The sequence below is a fragment of the Colius striatus genome, chromosome 15, assembly GCF_028858725.1.
Source record: "Colius striatus isolate bColStr4 chromosome 15, bColStr4.1.hap1, whole genome shotgun sequence".
Lineage (NCBI taxonomy): Eukaryota > Metazoa > Chordata > Aves > Coliiformes > Coliidae > Colius > Colius striatus.
The window spans coordinates 6,623,854-6,642,485 of record NC_084773.1 but is presented as its reverse complement, the minus strand read 5'-3'; the positions used below and the strand labels follow the sequence as shown (position 1 = coordinate 6,642,485).

The following is an 18,632-nucleotide window of genomic DNA, read 5'->3' as shown; positions in this document are numbered from 1 at the left end:
ACACATCAAAAGAGAAATGTAAACACTTTCTTGATGTTTTGAGGTTTTGGCTTTCAATAAAGAGTAAAATCAAGGTACTGCCCACATTTTCAGATGAGTAGCTGATGGTTGACTTTTTGGATAGAAAATGAGGCCTGGAAGTTCACAAAAGGGAATGATATCAATTTAAAAGTGGATGGAAATAAGATGGGTAAGGTTTCTGGGCTTGTGTTTTGCCTTAGAGTCCTTGTACTTGAGAGCTGTACATTATTGTGTTCTAAAATGTCTTCTAATTGTGTTGAAGCCTTGAGGAAGAAGGGGAAGAGAGGAACTCTAGTGTAAATGATGTAAAGTGACTTTACGTGTAACAAGGCCACAAACAGAGGGCAGGATTTTTTCTGTAAGATAAATTATGAGTTGAAAAATGAGCTGAACTCCTACAGCAATAGTTGAACAGTTAAATGATAAGTGTACATTATATTTTAAATAAAGCTAAAACTGGGGGAAGGGGGTTTGAGGGAATTAAGGCTTCTGTTGTTTTCCAAGGATTTGAAAGCTTTCTGAATAACGATGCATGTTTTCAGGAGAAGTGATCCTTGCAAGAAATCTTTTTGGGGGACAGTTGTATGTTATTGAAGAAGTTGTGATAATGCCTCATGGAGTTTTGTGAGTGGTTTATATTCTGTCATCTCCTCAGGACACTCTGCTGATCATATAGTGGCCTGCCTGACAAGAGACAGTTACAACACTCACACCTTCATACAGCAGCTTATGGCAGTTCTGTCATTGCTTGCTCGCACACCTTCACCTGAACCAGTAGATAAAGACTTCTACTCTGAATTTGGGAGTAAAACCACAGGTAAATGGTCTCTTCTACCTGTCATGAGTTACCTACATGTCATACATAGGACATTGTTGAAAGTGTACTGACTAAAACTCTTGAGGGAAATTTATGCATCAATGGTTTCCTTTTAGCCAAGCTCCCCCACTTCAATTGTCTTACATGTGCCTTATCTGAACAGAGTTGTTAAATGTAAATGGTCATGTACATGTGAAGTTAGTGATGGCTTGAGTCCAGCAGAAGGAGCACCTTCTACACAGTACTTCGGGGTGTGTGCTAGTGTAGCTCCTACTGCAAGTTTCAGTCAAAGTCATCTAAGAGCAATGAAGGTAACAAAGTCTGAAGGTTTTGCTTTTCCTCAGTTGGTCAAATAAGAATCCTGTTATTCCTTCAGAATGTTGTGAAGTGAAACTAGACTTTTTGTTAAGGTGTGTTCTGTTCCAATATCAAGGGAAACTGCTTAGAATTCTGAAACCTGTTTAAAGAAACAACTGGCATTTTCTTGAAAAATGGTTGTTATTATTTTTAAGAAGCTGTGGAAGCCCAGAAAGTGCATGAATTGATGGGAAATCATGTGCTTTATCAGAGCAATTCATATGAGAAAAGTCATGCTTCCTTCAAGCTTTGCCATATATTCCTTTTGCTGTATTTCCTTTAACCTCTTCTGCCATCACCCTGAACCAGTTATGTCATTAGAAATTCGCAGAAGAGTGTGTTGGTGATGCAGGAGATTCCAGCAGAGATCTGCAATCGAAATAAATTCCAATATTGTATATAAAACCAGATATAAATAGATCCAAAACTTGGATTCTTCCAGTTGCAGCCAACTGTCAAAGGTTGTTGCTCATACTAATGCATTGTGTTGTATAGTACTAAATAAGTCTATATAAAATCTCTGTTTCTTGCAGGAAAAATGGAGAATTATGAACTGATTCACTCAAGCAGAGTAAAATTTATTTATCCAAATGAAGAGGAGATTGGAGACCTTGCTTTTCTAGTGGCAGAGAAGATGGATGGTTTGAGTAATCTTCAGTCTCTCAACATCCTTCTGTATGTGTTGGCATTTCAAGTAAATCCTGTTGAAGGATCTACGCAAAACACTAGTTCTCTTCAACCTAAGACACTTATATTAACCAGCTCTGATTTGTTCCTCTTTGATGAAGATTACATCAGTTACCCACTACCTGAATTTGCCAAGGAGCCACCAAAGAGAGATAAGTACCAGCTTGCAGATGGAAGACGGATCCGGGATTTGGACAGAGTCCTCATGGGCTATCAGCCGTACCCACAGGCCCTTACCTTTGTGTTCGATGATGTTCAGAATCAGGACCTGATGCAGAACTTAACACTGGATCACTTTGGAGAAACTGATAATGCACCAAAGGGAAATGCTAAACGAGAAGGCAACAGGAACAGAGAGATCCAGTGGTACATCTTTATCCCAAGCGGAGAAAGCAGAGAGAAATTAATTTCATTGCTTGCAAGACAATGGGAGATCCTGTGTGGTAGGGAACTGCCTTTGGAACTCACTGGGTAGTTACTGCACAGCTGGGTGATTTCAGTGTCTATTCTAAGGGTAAAGCACTGTGTTCAAATAGATAGCACCTGTCAAGTTCTGGGTTTTAATAAGGAGCTGACCTGGGCTCCCTAGTGCAGTGAACATTTAATAGTACATAGAAATATTCTGAAGTGTTACCTGGGGACTGAACTTGTAAAGTCTTTTTTATGCAATAGTAAAAAAAAGCTGAGACATCCTGGGAAACTGTATGGAAAAATTAAGGAGTCAACACTAGATCTGCTGTTGTCTGGGGCTGTTAAGGTTCCTGCTATTTTTCTGTATATATCAGTCTTGCTGTTCTATACAAATCCTAGTCTGTAAATAAGGGTAAATGCTTGTGTATGTTCAAGTGCAATGGTCTTTGTACAAGAAGTATTTTGGGTATGCTGCTAATGCTTATTATTTAATGATCTTACAGTTTTACATATGTTTTTCTCAGAGGCCAAATGTAATTATTTGCTGCCAATCATGAACTTGCCAGTAGAACTTGAGCCACAGCCAGGTGACACATTTTCATGTGAAGTTATTTTCATGGCCATTCTTTTTCCATATCCTAGGACAAAGAATTGCCTGATAAAGGTCTGCTTGGTATCATCTTGAAAGTGGAAATACTCAACATGGGTATATGAGCATTTTGTCAGCAAATAATGAATTTGTATCTCTGAACACAAAGTCTTTCTTTTGCCTATCTTGTCAATACAAATAAAGTGTAATTTGACAGTTTTCTTTTGGACTTGTCTTTATTGAAGTTTATCTTGTGTTTGCAGGATACCATATGGCAGTTCAGCAGCACATATTATGTTCCTAGAGTGTATTTTAAGGTATGAAATATGCAGCAAGATGAAAGAAGAAAATAGTTGATTCTACTATAGCAAGTTTGTGCTGGTCCAGAAATAGATCCAAGTCATGGAAACTGAGGATTTGCAGCTTCTAAACACAATTTAAGGAGGATTTATGTCAAATACTTTCTCTTCTCTATCAGGTATTAGGGATTTGCTTTCCAAGCTGTAATCTATAACTTGAATATTACTAGTCATAACAAGCCTTAGCCCTCCCTGGGACAGTGTAATCCCTACTTGCTATTGTGAAGACAAAACCTCAGCATTTGAAAAAGACTGTTCTGCATCAACTGGGGTTAAGAAGACAAAGACAATTTTGATATATGTGCTTGCTGATGTTGCTTAAAACTGATGCTCCTTTGACATGGAGAATCAAAATAGCTTGGAAGAGATCTGTCAAAGTCAAAACAGGGCGAACTCAGATTGCTCAGAGCCTGGTCCAAACAAGTTTTGGAGTTTTTTCTGAGAATGGCAAGTCCACTGTGGACAGAGAATTTGATGGTGCCATAGAGTAGCTTTCCGTGCTGATGCAGAGCTTTCTGAGCTCTTTGGGTTCCAAATGCCAGTCAGTGCACAGAGAGATACAGGCAGTCAAATCCAATTGCATTGCAGGATGCAGTGGAGGTTCCTAAGCGAGCCAAGAGATGAGGAGTGTTACTTGAGTACTGCTCCATTCACAGTGTAGCAGATCAAACATAGCTTCTCTCAAGCTTGGAACAAACTGAACCATTGAGGTAGGTATGGTAGACTCTGGGGTAAAATAAATTTTCCTGTGCTTTAAAGGTCTTCTGTTCCCTGAAATCTCAAAGATATTGATGTATTTAATTGTCTTTAGAAGAAACTAATTTCTAAAATAAGTCTAGGAATAATGACAATTGAAAGCTTAGATCTTCATTAGTTCTTTCCAAAGTAACTCAATCACTTATTTGTAGTTCTTATAGGTAACAAGTAAGAGAAACCTGTGGCACCTTAAATGATCTGCAAGTGTTTTGAGAACTCACCAGCTGAACAGATCATTTAAAATATGGTTTATGGTTTAAGTGGATGTGAAGGGAATCTGTAATGAGTCCTTTAGAACTGCCAGGGGTTTGAGCCAACAAGAATAAGTATATGTACAGGCAGAGATATCTAAACAGACATACTAGGGATTATACTTGTTCTGCTATAGTAGGGGTTATCTGTTGTATCTGGATAAATCATCCTTGCTTTCATCTCATAAGGCCTGTCCTGGGGAATGCCTTGTCCTTGAGAGAGACCTGACTTCTGTTTCTAAGCACCTTTTGTAAAGCCTAACTGTTGAAATGTATTTTAATATGCTCTGCATATCATAATCATCTATCAGAATAAGCAAGGATAATCCCCTGCTTGTTACATAACTTGAGCAGTCAAGGTCTCTATCAGATTTCATTGCAGCAAGAACACAGCTGTGGCTAAACTTAGACTTCTTTTAAGTCTGCAGCTGCTTAAAACATGAAATCTGTCCCTTTGGGTCAGATTATTAATCCAGGAAGCAGGTACAAGTTTCCCTTGAGATGCTGCTAAGCACTGATGACACTGTGAAATGAACAAAATGTTCAATGATTCCCTAGATACATACTGCAGTATTCTCTAGTCTTCCATTAAGTGTGTCATAGTGCTATTGGTGTTTCTTCAGGGCATTTATTTCAATAAGTAGCCTTTTATTTTCTGCAAGACAAAAGCACAGGCTATGCAGACTTAAGTGTCTTCCTGACACTTTCATTTTTACTTGGAAAAAGCCCCCACAGCCCAACCAAACCCATCCAAGAAATTCTCTCTCCTTCTGTTACATATCTGATCCCTGACTCTTTGCATCTGTTAAAACCTGCTGAAGTTGGTGCTTTGTGGGTGTGAATTTCTGTTCAAGTACAACATGGAGATGAAAAATTTTGTTCACTCAGCACCAACCTGTTGTATGTATTGCCCAATTCTCATGTATTCTTTTCTTTCTAAATATAGAGGTATATTTAAATGGATTTCCCTGGAAAATGTGCAATTATTTCTCTTGAGCTGTGTGCATTTGCTGATTGTTTTGTTTTACAAAGATCTTAGAGCTTTCCACAGAAAGTTCTGTGAAATGAAGTAACTTTATAAGTGGTTGTAGTCCCATAAACCAATCTTCTCTCTTTTGCAAGATTTCTGCAGAGCACTGCATGCCTATTTCTCTTTCTTTAGTAATCTTTTATACTCAAATCTTTTGCAGTTTCCAGCCTTTGTTTAACCTCAAGACTTGGACCTCCATAGTCTGGCTTTGCAGTTGCTGCAGACACGTGCCACCCTAGGAAGACCTTCGTGATTATGTTTAGTATCCCCTGCTGAGGATATGGACAAAGGTTTTAAAACTTCCCTTGTGTTACAATTGAAAAATTGTAATTGAAGCTCATTAGGAAGGAAAATAATTGAGGTGCTGTCCTGAGCTAAACTGTTTTCTTTGCAAGAAGGAATGGTGGTGTGACCTGCATCCTGTCTATCCTGTGTCCATTCCCATGCTGCTGTACAGCACAGTGATCTGCCTGGCTGCAGGTGTAGTGAACAGAAGTGTGTTTACACCATCCCCTTTGATTTGCATTCCTGTTCTTGTCAGGAGTTTCTTTTTTTCAAAAGATTGGAGTACCATAATGCTACTGCTTCTTAAATGAGTCTCATCAAAATGTTTCTTGCTGCAACGTTAGTCTTCAGACGTACCAAATGTTAGGCAGAGAAGCAGCAACGCAAGGAAAAGATTCAGAGTAGACAGACTATAAGCTTCTGTTCCCTGCTGTGTGATAATGACAGACATTTGGTAACTTGGATAACTGAAAATTGATGTGGAAAGAGGAGGGAGATGAAACTCGTTAGGTCCTAAAGGAAGAGTGTGGCCAGTGCTGGAATAAACCACCCCTGAATAGGTGCATGAAGAGTAATAGCCAGAGCTGGTAAGCTGGGCACTGAGCCCATGTGCCTTAAGACTTTAAGGTCTCTGAGGGAACTGATAACTCCCAGCATCTCTGAAGCTGTTGAAAATGCTGAGATGGTGGGGCCTCTAACTCTCCTCTCTGTCATGATCTTCTCAGGCACTTCAATGCAATCCTTGGCAAATGCTTTGATAGAGCTTTAGCCAAGCAAATTGTATGTAAAGGATAAGCAGCACCACCATGGGAAAACATGCTGCCTCTTTGGTCCTGCTGGTGGGGTCAGGTTCTAAGTTTCCATGGTTCAGCCTCTTTGTTCAAACAATTTTACGTGGACTTCTAATTCATATTGAATATTCATGGGGAATTTAGTGCCTGCATCTCCCAGTACAATCCCAGGGCACTGCTTAATAGACATGGAAGCTACAAAAGCAAAACCAAACGATGGGATTATTGGCTGGCTATCACTGCAGGAGTGTGTGTGTGAAGGACCTGGGAGTCAATAACAACAGATGGACTAGGACTCTCAGTATTTATGGACTGACATTTGTACTGCTGCTTTTCAAGGTTTTGAACCAACAGGATGTTAGCAGCCGTGGTAATTTCTTCCTGAGTTGCATGACAACTTTGTACTCAGGCATCTCTACCTGTCTGCTTGGAAATGGACCATTGTGTGTATGAGAGATAAAGAGACTCTGATTTGCTGTGCAACCCTTCTGTCTTTTTGCTTTTATCAGCAGACTCTACAATTCCTGTTCTTTCTAACTTGCCAAGAGAGAAAAAAAAGCCCAGGAAGCAGGATTGTGTCGCAGCCTCTGCACCAAGAGCCTCAGGGTTGTTTTTAGTAAGAGTGGTACAGCTGGCCCTCTTCCTACACACAAGCATGTTTGGCTTGGTCTGTTTAATCCTTTGCTAGTAACTCTTCAGACTCACAGCCCTCTTAAAATTCAGAGCAGAGAGACTTCATGTTCTTTCCCAGCTGTCCAAGAAGAGTGGAACGAGAATCAGTTTCCTTCTGTGGTTATAACCATATGGTCAGCTCCCACAAAAGCTATGTGGTGAGGTAGGCTGGCTGCATGGCAAATCATGTGTCTTTGGCTCTGTAGTTTCTGTAAAGATTGCTTAAACAAAAGATTTGAATAGCAGGAAATTGCCCAAGCTAGCCAGGGCTGCATGCTCTTCACAGAAGGGCTGGTGACCCAGCATTTTAAAATGCAATGTGTGACACAGGCAGGGAGGCTGTGAAGGATTTGTAGTGATATTCTTTATCTTTACACAGGTGACTTTTTTTTCCCATGGAACAGGTTGAGGAGTTTTCACCATCAGTTTCTTAATTCTGAACGTCAAAGTGTTCACAGCAAAAAAACCCACCCAGTCTTAGGTGAGTTGATTTAGAGGATCCAGGTTTTCATCAGTGCATAAAGCAAAAAGACTGAGGAAAAATTCCTGAGCACTGCTGCTTGCTAACAATCTGCTGATTATTTGAGGGACCACAAGGTAAATTATTACTGTTTTGTGGGAAATAATCTGTCAGGGCCAGAAGTTGGAAATGCTGTTTCTGAGACCCGCTTCCGTGACTTTAACTGCTAAACCAGCCTTCTTCTGCTATGTGGGCAGGAGACACTTGACTGATAAATCAACCTCTGTGCCTTCCAAAAGAAACAAAAGCCCATGTGCTAAACCTCACAGATAAACACACTGGCAGACACTTAACAACTGCTATGCATTTTTAAACTGAATTTGCACAATCCTTTTCCAATCCAACATTGACTGGGACATGAAAGAAGCTCTTCTACACCACCTACACAGGGCCATTTGCATGCTCTGGCATCAGATTCTTGCAAGTCTTGTCTACAAATTTTCACTTTGATTAAGGTTTGATTTTTCCTGGCTTTCCTGTCTCACATATTCCTTTAATTCCTAGTGACACAGCAAGTCCCATGGCTTCATTCTTAATGCACTACTGGGTATTTCCTCTGTCAGTTCTGGACAGTTTAGAAGCAATCAGATGTTGAGCTCTGTGACAGGATTTTGCTTTGTGGAACTTTGAGAGATAAAATGGTTTGTACAGACACTCATGTATATGAGCTGGCCTCATACAGAAATGAGTGAGGGAGCTGGGTCTTTTTAATTACTGAGACTTTTGAAGGGTATTGGACAAAACAGTGCAAGCAAAAAGTTGATCCAATGATTTTGGCTTTTCAGTTTGTGCTCTGCTGCTGTACAATGGCTCTACTCAGAGTTTGCATTTTTAGCCTGTGTATTGCTGTTGTATTGCTTGCCTTTAAATGAAATGTCAGATGAAGAAGCTGCCTGTGAACCTTTTGATGCTGCAAATTTGATGTATTTAATTCAGGTAGGAATTTCACTAAATCTTTCTCTTCCCTCTCTAGTTTCCTTGTAGTATGTCAGGTACAGTGATGATAAACAGCAGCAGAAAGCCTTGGAATCACTCTTTGTGTGTCCTTTTCCCCCTGTATCATTTTCAGTGTTAAGCCATTTAGAAAACAGTCTGAAGATTCATTAAACAATGCTTATGTTTCTTCAGGTGCTTCAAGGTACACCATCTTCACCTTAAAAGCTTAGCAGCTATCTGTGGCTGCTCAGTACTGGCAACTTAATCCCTATGGGTTGTAGATAGCTCTTGGAAAACCCATCAACAAGCAGTCAACATCCTTCCAGGCTGCATGTCTCAGCTGTATGTGCCTAACAGGTGACATGGAGCAGATAAGCAGTCTCATTCTTTTGTTCCTGTGGCCAATCTAGTACCATGACTGCAGGTGAAAAAAGCGTTGTACAGCTTCCACACTAATGTCCCCCTCTACAAGAATGTCCCCTCTGTCCATTTGTGACTTTGCCATCCCACCAGAACTGATCTATGTTGTCTCTGCCTCATTCTACAGATCTGCAGAGTACCAAAGCTTTTCAGAGCTGTGTGAATCCTCTGACCATGTCAGAGCAGCTGTCTGTTGGGCAGCAGTGGTCCCAGGGCTGCAGGACAAGTGGGCTGGTACTTCTCACATGGGCCACAGTGGATGGTTGTGTGCCTTATCTGCTTCCTGTTAGTGCAGGATATATAGTAGTGCTGACTGTTCATCATGCTGGCAGTCTCTGTAGGATGAAGGAAGAGATAAAGCACAATTAACAGCATTAGTAAGTACAACAGTTCTTATATACTTTCTATCTTAACATCTGTATCTTTGGGTCTATGCAGGAGGCAAAAAAATATTAATGCTCTCATTTATGTAAACACAAGAACAGCTTCCTAGCCTGGTTTTATTTAGGCACCTTCCTGTACTATTAATGGCTCAAAGCTTAAAAGATCCTCTGTTGCTCAGTAGGATTTGTTACTAACACACAGCCCTCTGGCTGCTCAGTATGGTGGGTTCTCATGGCAGTGTAGGGAGTAAAATCTGTTGAGAATCAATTTGTGGTGGTTTATAGTGTTCAAAAGGAGAAAAATCAATTGCAGACCATAGCTCAGGCTATGATGTATGGTTTCTTTAATCCCATTTGGGACCTTCCTGTCCCAACTACTATGGAAGTGCTCCTTGGATTCATCAAGCTGCCAGCAGAGTGTTTGGAAAATGATGTGTTTTACCATTGCTGCCATAGCACTTGTAAAATGTGATGTTTCTCTTGCTGAGAAACTTAAATATGATCAATAAATATCAAAGCCTCCTCAATATGCTTGCTTCATTGGTATGATGTACTTAACATTATTGCTCTGAAGCACAGCATGTCACTCAGAGTGCTTTGTTTGTGCATGCTTTGGGATAGGCAATGGTCAGGTCTACCTTCTGTTTCAGATGGTGTGGACATATTAACATCAGTGGTAAAAGGAAGTTGACTTACCCTTCATGAATTCATGGTATTCAGGTTTGCCCATTGGATTTGCCTTTGGTTAAGCATACAGTTAACCTCTTTTCATTCCAATTAGTTGAAAACTAAGGATTTCCTTCCTTCTGTTTTGAACTGATATGTAAGAGGAAATCCGTAGATGTTCCTGTTTTGGGTAAACCTTTAGTAAGGAGTTCTGCTTGTGCATTTAAAAAAGAATAGAAAGAAAGAAAAAGGTGGTATTGATTCAGATGTAATGCTAGAAATAGCAGATCCACTTCTGAAGTCTTTGCAGCCAAAGAGCACAGTGCAAAAATGCTCTCTCCCTGTTTACTTTTAACCTCTGGTTTGTCTTGGATCTGATTCTTAGTAGGCGGACTTATCTTACAGAAATTGCAGCCTCTATCACCACCCCTATTGTGGAAAGGGTCCTGGCTGTAAAAGCATGAAAATGCATCCTCCTGGGTTGCTGGTTTTCTTCTTAGCAGCTTGCTTCACTCCCACAGCTGACTGCCAGAGTCAGAAGGTAAGTCTGTGAGTCTTTGTTTAAATGTTAATGGAATGCTTCTTCGTATTTGGATGGTTGCATGTTGGGAAACAGTCCTCCTCAAAACTCCTTTTCTCACTTACATTTAGTTAAGTGCAGTGTAACATCTGTGATAAAACTTCTAGGACTGTGAGATATCTTCTCTCCTTGTGTGTGGGCTGTAAGGTAACTTCTCTGTGGGTATGTGTGTAGTCTAAACTGAGGAACGAAAAATAAGGTTGAAGGGAGCTGCTTGAGATCAAATTAAGTTTGCATTGGTGTTCCACACTGAACATGAGAGCAGCAATATGAAAGGACCATAGTCTTAGAATCATAGAATAGTAGTGGTTGGAAGGGACCTTTAGAGTTCCTCCAGTCCAACTCCCCTGCAGAAGCAGGTTCACATCATCTTTGTCTCCCACTGTTTTCGGGACCTGCAATAGCAGTGTAGCATCCAGCAGGGCAGGTCCATAAGCTAACCAGGGGAATCTTATGGCAAAAGAGTTTTAAAATCTCATCCAATCATTGCCTTGCAACAGGGTAAATACCTTTGTTTCAAGTACATTTCCCAGCAGCTCCCCAGTGAGGTGTGTGGGATACTTCCCATTTTGACGTGATTTTGTGTCAGTGTTATTGATTTTCATTCCTTTATCTCCATTCTTGTGTTTAGCATCAGCATCTAGAATGTAGAATCCAGCAAATCCACCTTTGTAGATCTGTTTTCTAGGCTCCATGGTGAGGCATCCCATTTTCTTTTTCATCCTATTAGAATTCACACTAATTCATACTATATTGTCTTTTGCCATCACCCTTCTGGTGTCCTGTTATTGGAGGAATGACCTGGCCTACAAAGTCAGGAGCTGTGTGGAGCATCTGGCAATCTTATTCTCTGGGAATCTGAGCTATGGAAGGATTGTCTTGTTTGAATGACAGAGGGGCCTTGTGGGAAGTGCTAAAGGGAGATGTCTGTGAGTCTGAAAGAATTCAGAAAAAGCCAGAGCACTGAAAAGATGCTTCAGTATCAGAAATGTGGGTGGAACTTTTGTATAGACCCTTTCATAAAAGGGCCAAAAGTGACTAATAAGCATACAAATAAGGTAAGAACCTCATGAACCTTTAGGCTTGTAGGATTATTCAGGTGACTTGAACACAAACATAAGAAGTGTCTCTGGGTTTTGTTTGTCTGGGTTCCAGGCAGATGGGTTCCAGTATAGCAGTGCATCCAGAGGCATGGGCTCACATCTTCACCTGCTGTAAATTTCAGTGGAAATGTCAGCCTCTTCTCTTTGAGACACTGTGTTAATTTCTGTAGTCACTGAAGTGTCTGGCTTGGCATGAAACAGTTAATGTGTCAGGTAATGAGTACCCATTCACAGGGAAGTGAAACGTTTTGAGTCACCACTGGGGCATTTTGTTTAATCCAGGGAAAAATAGTTCCTTTTCAGGGTTTTTTTCCCTAAAAGATTCCTTCTTTTTGGAGAAAGAGAAGAAACATTAGAAAGGTTATAATGGGAAGTAATGAAAAAGTCAGGGTCTGATGAAGTCTCCTCTGATAGCTTGGGATGACCATTGAATCTGTTTGCAATAGAAGTGCTGTGATTCCACAAGGGGCCTCCATTGGCCTGCAGGAGCCTTGCAGGGGCCATTGAGAGAGAAATGAGAGATTTTGTGCAGTGATGTTACCTCGGGGCTCTGATTTGATGGCTCAAATTTGACAGCAAATCTGTTAGCCTGATTTCGTTTTTGTATACCTCTTGGTGTGGTCTGGGGAAGACGCAGCAGGTGTCAAAACCCTTAAAGCTTTTCTGCTGGGAGGAGGCTGGTCCCAGGCTGTGCTGCAAGAGGAATGAAGGCAGGTGGGAAATGTGGGAAATGCTCTCTACATCCCTGTGCCTCCACTGCTCTGCAGCTGAGATGGGAGGAAATACCCAGGGTAACTGTAGATCTTGTGTTATATGATCTTTCAGCTTGATTGTTCATCCCTTTGCTGAAAAGTGTCTTCCTTGGATCAATGTGAAGGATTTGTGTGTCCAGGAGCCACTGATCTGTTCAGCTAAAGTGTTACTGGGAACTTCTTGGGGAGGTACATGACTATAATGACTCAAGCATGTGTCTACAGCTCTGTTTTGTAAAGGGCAAATGCACTGGAAACTTGGTGATTCATTAGATAATGGCTGTTTCCAGAACTGGCTCCCAGGATTGTTGGAGCCAAACACTGACGTCCAAGTGTGTTTTTCTTTCTTCTTTGAGATTTTGCTGTGCAGAAGGATTTGTGGTATGGTTTGGGAGGAAAAGATAAAGGGCAAGAAGGAGGAGAATGAAAAAAAAAACCTTCCCAACTTATTCTTTTGAGGTGGAATAAGAGAAACATGAACACTGGAGAAGTAAGGGATCTGTGTGTCAGTGAGAGGAGAGAAGGAAACACTGCAGCATCCAGAAGCTCAGATGTGTCTCAGCTGAGCACAGTGGCTGCTCATGCATGTGGATGTGTTTGAGTGCAGGGAGAGAGCAGAGTTGAGCCCTGACAAGGCAGAGCTCAGTGTGGACAGAAGCACCCTGTCTCTTCTTTTGGCTATAGCTAGATGTCTTCTGCTTTAAAAGCTTCCTTTGGAAGTTTTGAAGAGCACCAGTCTTCCTTTTCTGTTGTTTTGTACCCAAAACAATAGAGTCTTAGCTCACAATATCACCTGATCAGAATGGTGCCTGTTTCCACCCCCTTTCCCTGGCACAGCTGCCGAGCACCCCACTGTCTCTCAGCCTCCCGGGCAGCACTCCTGCATTACAGCACAGACATCGCCCCTTGCTGCTTCCTCTCCAGCATCTTCAAACTTAGAAACACCAGTCATGGATGAGCCCAAGGGAGCAGTGCATCATTGTTTTCCATGAGGCTGTGTCCCAGGAGCCACTTCTGACTCCAACTCCTGTCTATCTCTCATCCTCTCCAAAACTTGAGTATCCCAGTTGTTGCGTTTATGTCCCTTGATTCCCTTTTCTGCTTTCCTAAGCAGCAAAACACTCCAGAAAATGACTACTTCATCACTTCTGTCACTCAAAGAAGAAGGGAAATATTTTTTTAAATTATTTTCCACACAGCTGTTGTCTTCCTCTTTCCTCCTGCCTGATGCTGCTGACACAGGCAGATGTCTTTATAAAAAGGGGAAGGCCTTGCTGGAAAGCTGCCCAAAACTCATCAAGTGTCCTGGGAAGGTAGGATAGGGGGGATTCCACAATAAGTGCCTTAGAGGCAATTATAGTAATTAAAGATGCCAAAAGGAAGGAGAGGCAGCCCTTCTTCTCTCCCAGTGTCCATCTCCATTTAGAAATGGAGCCACGTTGATGCAGCAGAGAGAAGGGAAATGGAATAACGTGTGTATAATGGTGTCTGCCTCCACTGCCGTGACTGAGAAAATACTGACCCAACTCTGTCTGACAGACAGTTCCTGGTGCCTGGAAGTAAAGATGAAACAGAAAATTGGTGCATTTTAATCTAGTGATTTGTGCTCTACTGTTTGTGAGGTCTTTTCTTTGTACAGATAGGGTGGCTCAGTCTGTGGGATGATTCTGACAACATTCAAGTCGTAACTCATGAGTCCACTTCTGTGTTTCTTCTTTGGGCATCTTTCTGAGGCATCATCTCACTGAGGGTTAAACCTGGGATTTGATGGGACTAAAAAGGCAGGAGATGTACTGTTCTGTCAGAACCACTTGCCTGGCTTCGACTGGCTCCTTTCCAAAGCCCAGCTTTAATCTAAAGTCCTAATTTGTATTTATGTCAGCTGGTTGGATGGACTTCTGTACCCATCAGTGGCACTGCTGAACTGTTGAGACAGAGTACTCTGGAGGTAGCACCTTGCTTATATTGGATGTCTTCTCTGATTTGCTCCCTGAAAAAGGGGAAACTTCCTCTGTGTGCCAGAGGGGTGGAAATGGAAGGAACAGCAAAGTTCATCCCTGACCTATTGGATACAATTAGTAAAGCTGGTGCTCACAGGATGTGGATACGTGCATTTAGTAGATCTCAGATTGGTTTTGAGTTGTTTATAATGCAAGGTAGCACTTGAGATAGCAGGTCCCTATGGTGGATCCAGGTGGGATTCTGCCTCCAAAGGAAGTGGAGGTTGCTGTATGGTAAGGAAAGCCCCAGATGCATAACTAGAAATTAACATCTACGTGAAGGACAGCTACACAAATCACTTTCTTCACTGGGCAGCATTCTTGCATGAATGACTGCAGAGGATGGATCCATGAGGATGAGATAAATCTCAGCTCCAGGCAGAGGGAGTGAAGGTGTGAGTCAGGAAACTGTTCCAAGGAGATATCTCTGAGGACCTGAGGCTTGAGGGTTATCTCTCAGGTTTTCCTGACAGTGTTTTCTGCCTATCATCTGGGAGGGCCTTTCTGAGCTGTTGATAACTGATGGGAAGCCATGGGCTTCCTCCCTTGCCTTCACACAAATACATGCATTTAGGCTTAAGTTCAGAGGAAGCAAAGCTGGGATTGCTGATGGGAATCCAAAACAAGAAGTTCTGGTCATGGGAGAACTGCTGCATTTAACAGCATTGTTCAGGATTGGCTTAAAAAAACCTCAGATCAAGGCCTCCTCCCAAAATTTGATCTAATGTTTTTGTTTTTAGAAAACACAGTGCCTGTAGAGGCATGGTTGAGGTGAGCTGTGTGGGTTTTTTCCAGGCAATGACCTTTTGCTTGAACACAGTTCACACCTCACAGCTTTTCTCTGCCTTCATCAGTGACAATGTTATTGTCTGTTTTTTTAAAATGAGCAATGAAGTTTCCGTGCAGTTGCTTGACTCCAGGATGAACTTGAATCACAAGCTGGTGTGTGCTGATGGTTATTCACTCTGAGGCTGTACTGCTTTTTCAGCTGCTCTGCCTGTGTTTCATTGGAGAGGCAGAGTTGGTAGGTATGGGGCTACAGAAAAGCCCTGTGAGGAAACCTGAACCCCTGAAGTTATTCTGGTTGGATGGAAGGAGTTGTGCAGAATTTATCACCAGCCATGTGAATTATCCAAATCTCCTACCTGATCAACTTAACAATGTTTGTGGACTCCTTCTCACCTAGGATCAAAATATCAAGAGCCATCCAGGTGGTCAGAGAGATGTAGAGCACCTTTGCTTTTTGGGGGTATGTGTGACTGGAGAGCTGTCTGGTGGAATAGGACCTGGGGGTGTTGACTGACGGCCACCTGAACACGAGCCAGCAGTGTGCTCAGGTGGCCAAGAAGGCCAATGGCATCCTGGCTTGTATCAGAAACAGCGTGACCAGCAAGGCCAAGGAGTGATTATTCTCCTATAGTCAGCACTGGTGAGGCTGCAGCTCAAGTGCTGTGCTCAGTGTTGGGCACCTCGTTATAAGACACTGAGGGGCTGGAGTGTGTCCAGAGCTGGACAACAGAGCTGGGGAAGGGGCTGGAGCACAAGGCTGATGGTGAGCAGCTGAGGGAGCTGGGGGTGTTCAGCCTGGAGAAGAGGAGGCTGAGGGGAGACATGAGCACTCTCTGCAACTGCCTGACAGGAGGTTGTAGGAAGGTGAGGGTTGATCTCTCTGGTAATGAATGATAAGGCAAGAGGAAATGGCCTCAAGCTGCACCAGGGAAGGTTTATATTGGAGCTGAAGGAGAACTGTTTCCCTGAGAGGGCTGTCAGCCCCTGTGCCAGGCTGCCCAGGGAGGTGGGGAGTGCCCAGCCCTGGACATATTTAAAAGATGCATGAGGGCCATGGGTTAGTGATGGGCTTGGCAGTTTGAAGGGAGTAGTTTGACTTGATGATTTTAAAGGTCTTTTCCAACCACAATGATTCTCTGAATCCACCCCCACACACCTTCTCGAAGACAACTGCCATGAGAAATATTTGTGTGAGCAGCTCCTGGGCTCTGGGAAGCAGATTGAAGTAATGCAGTTGGTTCTTCAGACCTGTGCAACAGCAATGAAACCACCAGTGAACTGGTTCAATGGCACAGAAAAGAGAAATGCTGTACTGCATTTTAATTCAGTCTCTTCTGCCAAGGGCTATTAATTTAGGACTTGTCCTCACATACCATGCCACATGTTTGTAAAAGATCAGCTTAAATGAACAGTGCACAGTTATGATTACTTCAGAAATGGTTAGAATTTTTGCTGGGAGGGATAGGGGGAAGATAAGATAGCTGTGAGCTGCCCTATTGCCTTCTAGCTGAGATCCAAGCAGAGCAGTGTGCAGCAGCAGCACACGATGGTGTAGCCCATACGAGTATGTGATGGACCTCCCAGCAGCTGCATTGGTCACTGCCCTCCCTGGTGGTATCTAAAGGCTGGTGCAACATTGATAAAGATGTTAAAGTTGGCAACAGGAGTGGTTAGGGTAGGAATTCAGTTTTGGACTCATTTCCATTCTGGTTTTTCTTTTTCAGTTGAAATCCATGCAATGCAATATCAAGACAAAGTTTACCTCGAATACAGAGTGCAGTCCTTGTGCTGTGGTATCTAAAATGTCGTGTCCAAGAGGCTGGTTAAAGACCACCCAAGGATTAGGAGTGAGGGACTGCAGGTAAGGCCTATTTCCTAACCATGTTTTGGTGCAGCCCTGCTGTGCAGGGAGTAGTGTGTATGCCCTCAGGAGAACACACATGTGGGTTTTGAGCTCTAAAGATACAAGGAATTTTGATTTCAGATGCATAAAAGTGGATTTATGGCCCTTGTAATTGTTACTTTTCTTTCTTTGCAAATCCCAGAATGTTTTTTTTCTGGGCAAAAGGTTCTATACACACAGAACAAATTACATGACAGTTACTTCTGTCTTGCCCTGAATGACCTGAGCTTGCTAATCCTGCTGTAGCAACTTAACAGAGGTCTGTCTAGCACAGAAACCTATTTCACATCCAGAATTCCACAGTGGATTATTAGGAAAATAATATAATGATAATTCCCCTTGTACATCCTCCCAGCTTCCAGCAATAATCCTTTGAACTTTTTACCTTCCTTGTTCACTTTATGGCAATTGCTTCTTCTGTGTGTTCCTTGCTTTTACTCTGTTGAGCTTGGCTCTAATAGGAAAAGAGCGAAGGCAAACTGAGCTGAACAGGAAGGGGTTTTAAAAATGAAACACTATAGATGATTGTTTGCATAGCTATTCAGCAGTGAATGTTAACAGTGTATAGCTCCATTGTCTACTGTTTGCTGTGATCCACTGTTCTGTCAAAATGCTTTAAAAATAACTGTAGCGGTTTTGCAGCTTGTAGCAGTTTCTGCAGGGGCACACGCAGGAGTCAGGCTGAAGCCAAAGTGGCAGTGCTATTGAGGCAGTTTCCAAGTTCCTTTGGGAAGGATGTTGTGCCAAAAATAAAATGAAGTGTAAGAATAATGTGAGTGTATGCAGCTTTCCTGAGTGTTGTCTGCTCCTGTGGTGGTTGTTGGGCAGACCCAGGAGCAGTTCTGTACTGCATATGGGCAGAACAAGAGACGCTGCCACCAGGACTTACCCTGTGTGTAGGGCTGATAGCTGAAGGATTGAAAAGAATATGCTTCTTTAGGGGATTTAAGGGGTTTGTCTGAGATTGAATAGCAGATCTGTTGATAACACAGCTATTAAATCCAAATTTCCAGCATCCCAAGCTGGAGTCTTGAGTGCAAGACAAAAAGGAATAAATCCTGCAAGGAGATTTTATTCTTTCAAGGTTATTTTAAGTGTGAAGTCAACTGCTGAGTCACCCTGCAAAGCCTAACTTTATTTCTATGCTGCCTAACCCTCCAGCACAAGGTCTGTGTCCTGATATCCTCAGATTGCCCAAGGTCCTGTCTCACCTCCAGTCCCTGGCAGATTGCCTGTAAGCAACCTTTGAGGCTCAAATCAATGGGCACCTTTAGAGAAGACAGCTCAGTACACTGCAATGGGATTGCTTAGAAACCCTCCAAAGGGCCTGTGGTGTGTTTGTGTTGTAACTGTGAATCTTGGGTTGTTCTTTTTAAGATACACTGTCAAGTTAGGAGAAAACACCCTTTCCTTGCCAGGCTGCCGTCACGTGTGTCAGAAGGAAATTGAGGAGAAAAAGTGCTGTCCAGGATTCTGGGGTACAGAGTGCTATGGTAAGTGTTTCATCATTTTTATGATACTCTCTAGCTGTTGAATAAGTCAAACCAATTTTAA

At 42.3% G+C, this 18,632-nt stretch overlaps 2 protein-coding genes across 4 annotated transcripts in view; both read left to right on the top strand.

Moving 5' to 3' along the window:
• The window catches only part of NISCH (nischarin), a 30,214-nt gene extending 27,113 nt beyond the window's left edge, over window positions 1-3,101 (top strand). The window contains exons 20-21 of one of the 3 annotated variants that reach the window (XM_062008086.1): window positions 677-838; window positions 1,729-3,101. In XM_062008086.1, coding sequence (XP_061864070.1) covers window positions 677-838; window positions 1,729-2,357 — 791 coding nt within the window. In that variant the 3' untranslated portion in view covers window positions 2,358-3,101. The other 2 variants (XM_062008087.1, XM_062008088.1) reach the window with 2 other exon arrangements.
• Window positions 3,102-9,249: 6,148 nt separating this feature from the next.
• The window catches only part of STAB1 (stabilin 1), a 61,114-nt gene continuing 51,731 nt past the window's right edge, over window positions 9,250-18,632 (top strand). Inside the window, exons 1-4 of the mRNA XM_062008753.1 lie at window positions 9,250-9,279; window positions 10,357-10,492; window positions 16,900-17,036; window positions 18,456-18,571. Coding sequence (XP_061864737.1) covers window positions 10,412-10,492; window positions 16,900-17,036; window positions 18,456-18,571 — 334 coding nt within the window. The 5' untranslated portion in view covers window positions 9,250-9,279; window positions 10,357-10,411. The remainder of the gene's footprint in view (window positions 9,280-10,356; window positions 10,493-16,899; window positions 17,037-18,455; window positions 18,572-18,632) is intronic.